Source organism: Triticum aestivum, chromosome 5B (genome assembly GCF_018294505.1).
Source record: "Triticum aestivum cultivar Chinese Spring chromosome 5B, IWGSC CS RefSeq v2.1, whole genome shotgun sequence".
Classification (NCBI taxonomy): Eukaryota; Viridiplantae; Streptophyta; class Magnoliopsida; order Poales; family Poaceae; genus Triticum; species Triticum aestivum.
Genome location: NC_057807.1, coordinates 421,362,140 through 421,366,537, shown reverse-complemented (window position 1 = coordinate 421,366,537; position 4,398 = coordinate 421,362,140). Strand labels below are relative to the sequence as shown.

At 46.8% G+C, this 4,398-nt stretch overlaps 2 protein-coding genes across 2 annotated transcripts in view; both read right to left on the bottom strand.

Moving 5' to 3' along the window:
* Nucleotides 1-2,568: 2,568 nt before the first annotated feature.
* On the bottom strand, nucleotides 2,569-3,286 carry LOC123112217 (calmodulin-like protein 30). Its single transcript, XM_044533152.1, has one exon. It carries the CDS (start codon nucleotides 3,250-3,252, stop codon nucleotides 2,701-2,703), a length of 552 nt encoding a protein of 183 aa, XP_044389087.1. The 5' UTR covers nucleotides 3,253-3,286; the 3' UTR covers nucleotides 2,569-2,700.
* A 260-nt stretch (nucleotides 3,287-3,546) lies between these two features.
* Nucleotides 3,547-4,398, bottom strand: part of LOC123112216 (protein disulfide-isomerase SCO2) — a gene marked incomplete at its 5' end in the record, with an annotated part of 7,382 nt that continues 6,530 nt past the window's right edge. Inside the window, 1 exon segment of the mRNA XM_044533151.1 lies at nucleotides 3,547-3,889. Coding sequence (XP_044389086.1) covers nucleotides 3,816-3,889 — 74 coding nt within the window.

Genomic DNA, 4,398 nt, shown 5'->3' with positions numbered 1-4,398 from the left:
GGGTGGCTTGCCCCCCAAGCCAAGGGGGGCGCCCCCTCTAGGGTTCCCCCTCAACCCTAGGCGCATGGGCCCAAGGGAGGGGGGTGCAGCCAGCCCACCAGGGGCTGGCTCCCTGCCCCACGCAGCCCATGTGGCCCCCCCGGGAGGGGTGGCCCCTCCCGGTGGACCCCCGGAACCCTTCCGGTGGCCCCGGTACAATACCGGTATGACCCCGAAACTTCCCGGTGTCCGTTTAACAACTTCCCATATATAAATCTTTACCTCCGGACCCTTCCGGATCTCCTCGTGACGTCCAGGATCCCATCCGGGACTCCGAACAACATTCGGTAGTCACATACTAGTCTTCCTAATAACCCTAGCGTCACCGAACCTTAAGTGTGTAGACCCTACGAGTTCGGGAGACATGCAGACATGACCGAGACGCTCTCAGGTCAATAACCAACAGTGGGATCTGGATACCCATGATGGCTCCCACATGCTCCTCGATGTTGTCATCGGATGAACCACTATGTCGAGGATTCGATCAAACCCTGTATGCAATTCCCTTTGTCAATCGGTACGTTACTTGCCCGAGACTCGATCGTCGGTATCCCAATACCTTGTTCAGTCTCGTTACCGGCAAGTCACTTTACTCGTACCGTAATGCATGATCCCGTGTCCAACACCTTGGTCACATTGAGCTCATTATGATGATGCATTACCGAGTGGGCCCAGAGATACCTCTCCGTCATACGGAGTGACAAATCCCAGTCTCGATCCGTGTCAACCCAACAGATACTTTCGGAGATACCTGTAATGCACCTTTATAGTCACCCAGTTACGTTGTGACGTTTGATACACCCAAGGCACTCTTACGGTATCCGGGAGTTACACGATCTCATGGTCGAAGGAAGAGATACTTGACACTGGCAAAGCTCTAGCAAAACGAACTACACGATCTTTTATGCTATGCTTAGGATTGGGTCTTGTCCATCACATCATTCTCCCAATGATGTGATCCCGTTATCAACGACATCCAATGTCCATAGTCAGGAAACCATGACTATCTGTTGATCACAACGAGCTGGTCAACTAGAGGCTCACCAGGGACATATTGTGGTCTAAGTATTCACACGTGTATTACGATTTCCGGATAATACAGTTATAGCATGAATAAAAGACATTTATCATGAACATTGAAATATAATAATACTTTTATTATTGCCTCTAGGGCATATTTCCAACACCCCGTCAGGGCGCGCGGCGGCTATGGGCTGCCCTAGGTCGACCTGATCGCCCCTAGGGCCTCGAGGTTCGGCGCCCTGCAATGAAGAAGAACGAACGAAGAACGAGAAAGAAGAAGAACAAGGGAGAAGTTAAAAGTAAAGGTAAAAGTGGTAGATTGATTGTTTGATTGTGTGTTGTTATTCAATCGGCCGTCACCCCTTACATATATATGAAGCGGCTGGACTTTCCGTACAAAAAAAGGACTCAAATCCCGTCCAAAACATCAAAAGTTAACCTAACTCGGACTACGAGGGCCGGAACTTCCGGTCAACCCAGAACTTCCGGGCTGAAATTACATCAAGTATCCCTCTTGTACAGCTCCTGCAGGTCGCACATGCCCTCGGATCGTGATGGTCCAAAAATCAAAGTTGTAGATCTTGCAATGGAGAGAAACTCTTCAGTTGATCACTTTTTTATCCGAGGTCATCTTGAGTTGGATTCGGGCCCGCAAATCTGCAAATAATATTGAAATTTCAGTTTTCGGGGCACACCGCGTGCAAAGTTTCTGCTTAGCCCGCAACCTCCCCGGAAGTTTTGTCCGGAACTTCCGGGGCAGACTTATATAGCACACCATTTTGGCTCTAACTTTTGCATACAAATACCGATTTAGACGTTTTTTATATCAAAATCGATCGTTTCGACGAGACGAAGACAATCCGTGTAGAAACGTTTCTTATATGCCGAATAGTGTTCTGAATACAAAATCTGAATACTTCAAACACAACTTCGGCCTTAGAGATGAGACTGGATTGCTATGGCCCAAATAACAAAGTTTCTTCTTTTGACGATGCGGAACTTTCTTACTTCGAGCACTTCTCCATTTGAGACCATCTTAATTAAGTTCTTGGCCATGCCAAAATCTGGTGTCAACAGGTTCAGAGGAAGACTGTATAACCTAACAAACCTTTGACGCAAAGGTTTGTGTCCTATCCATGCGTCCCCCAGAATCATGTTTTTTACCATCACCTACAACCCTTTGACAACAGGAGTAAAAGTATACACTTGACTTCCATGATATCATACCGGAAATGTGAATGAGAAGCTAATGATTCGCATTTCTTGTATATTATCCACTTACACAACAAAGAGTTACATGATCAAACACAGTTATTTCCGTCAGACGGTAACTAATCTCCACATGGTCGAAACTTTTCTACTCCACATGATCAAACCACAGTATTTTTAGGTGCAATAATTGGTCGAAACTTTGAATATGAGCTTGACGCTGCACTTTGAACATATTTATGTTGCATTTCTTGGCCTTATTTCCAACAAATAGTCTGTCATATGTGCTGATTAAGCTTAGAAGCATAGGAACGTTTATTTACTTCATTTATTCTTCCTTTTGTTTACAAGTTTCAGTTTACGTTACACGCAATGCAGAAGAGCTAAACCAGCGTTGGTACGATACGTAGGCTTGCTTGACCACAAATGTTACATCCTCTTCCTCGGGCGTGTCATCATGACCATGAAGTCATCCATGTCCACGAACCCATCATGGTTCCTGTCGATCTCCTTCACCATCTTCCGGCAGTCCTCGAGGCTGCAGCTGTCCCCGAGCCTGCGCAGGACGTCCATCACCTCCTCCGCGGTGATCCTGCCGTCCCTGTCCCTGTCGAACACGAAGAAGGCTCGGCGTATGTCGCCCAGCTGGACGCCGTTCCTGTGCACCTCCATGAACTCCTCCAGGTCCATGTACCCATCCTTGTTGCTGTCGGCGGCGCAGACCATCCGCCGCGCCTCGCCCACGGCGTCCGCCTTGTCGAACCTCTGCAGGAGGGCCTGGAGGTCGCTCCTTGAGATCCGGCCAGGCTCACCGGCAATCTTGTCGAACACCTTGGCCATCTCCTCCTCGTCAGGCTTGTACATCATCAGGTCGGACTGCTGCCGGTCCCTGGCGGACAGCAGCCGTCCGGCCGGACGGGAGGGCTTGAACCGGAGCTTCGCTAGGTTGTACTTGAAGGTCAGGATGCTCAGGTGCGACATGTTGCAGATGGTTTGATGCAGGTAGCAACAGATGATGGAGAAGGCTATAACTGGTCTGCCCAGGCAGCTTCTGCGTGCCCTTGATGAAGGTTTATAGCTACTGTTGTGTGCTGAACAGAGCTAAGGTGGTCAGGATACAAATGCCTGATAGCTGCAGAAAGTTGCAGAAGTTGGGATTCCTCTAGAACTTGCACTGAAAGGAACCTCCAACCAAAAAAGAGGGCAAAGATGGACCAGATAAGCATTGCAAAGCAAGAATCTCATCTAAGCTGCTCGGGGCAATACATGCCGAAAGGTTTTCTGAGTACTGGTCCAAGCAATCTCTTTATATTTTTATTCTTTCCTTCTTTGTGAATTTTGATCATACATCTGTAATTGAAGAATAGGAGTGTGTACAATAACTAGACAGAAAAGAAAAGTTTACAATGCTTAAAGAATGGCATCCTGTCCTGTACCGTGCCTGAAATAGAAGTTGTGTAGTGAAAAGAATCACATGTAGTAAGCACAATCTATGCAGCACCAGTTAATAAAATTACCGCCACCAAACAGACAGCACCAACAAATTAGGGTGGTCTCCCATTGTCTAACTCATCCAGATTTTCAGCTCCCTCTCGGTATGTAATTTTCCGAACATAGCCTACAAAGCAAACAAGATGCCATCCAATAGGCACAAAAAGAAGTCAGCACCTAGATACCTTTCAGAAGGAATGTACTGAATGCCATAGCAGAAAAAACAAAGGATCATGGTATGAACAAGACGTCAAGAATTTATCCCCACAAGCTCTACTGGAAGGTCTTATTAACCCGAGCTATTTACAGTTCCATGACAAACAAAGCCTACACGATCTGGCAGCATCAGCCAACAATCATGACAGCTACCCATCTACTGGCAAAAAAGGAATACAATTATGTAAGACACCTCCAGGTCATGTGCAGATCTCATCAGAAGTTTAACCTTCCATGTATCAGGTCAGAATAGTTGCAGTACTAGTTGTGGTCGTCATCAGTTAGTACTCCCTCCGTCCCAAAATAACTGTGTCAACTTTGTACTAACTTTAGTACAAAGTTGTACTAAGGTTAAGACACTTATTTTGGGACGGAGGGAGTGTCACATCTTTACAGTTAAGTACAACATTTGATGTATTT

Bases quoted from the DNA above. Each gene is read 5' to 3' on its own strand.
- LOC123112217 (XM_044533152.1), bottom strand. From the start codon at position 3,252: ATGTCGCACCTGAGCATCCTGACCTTCAAGTACAACCTAGCGAAGCTC.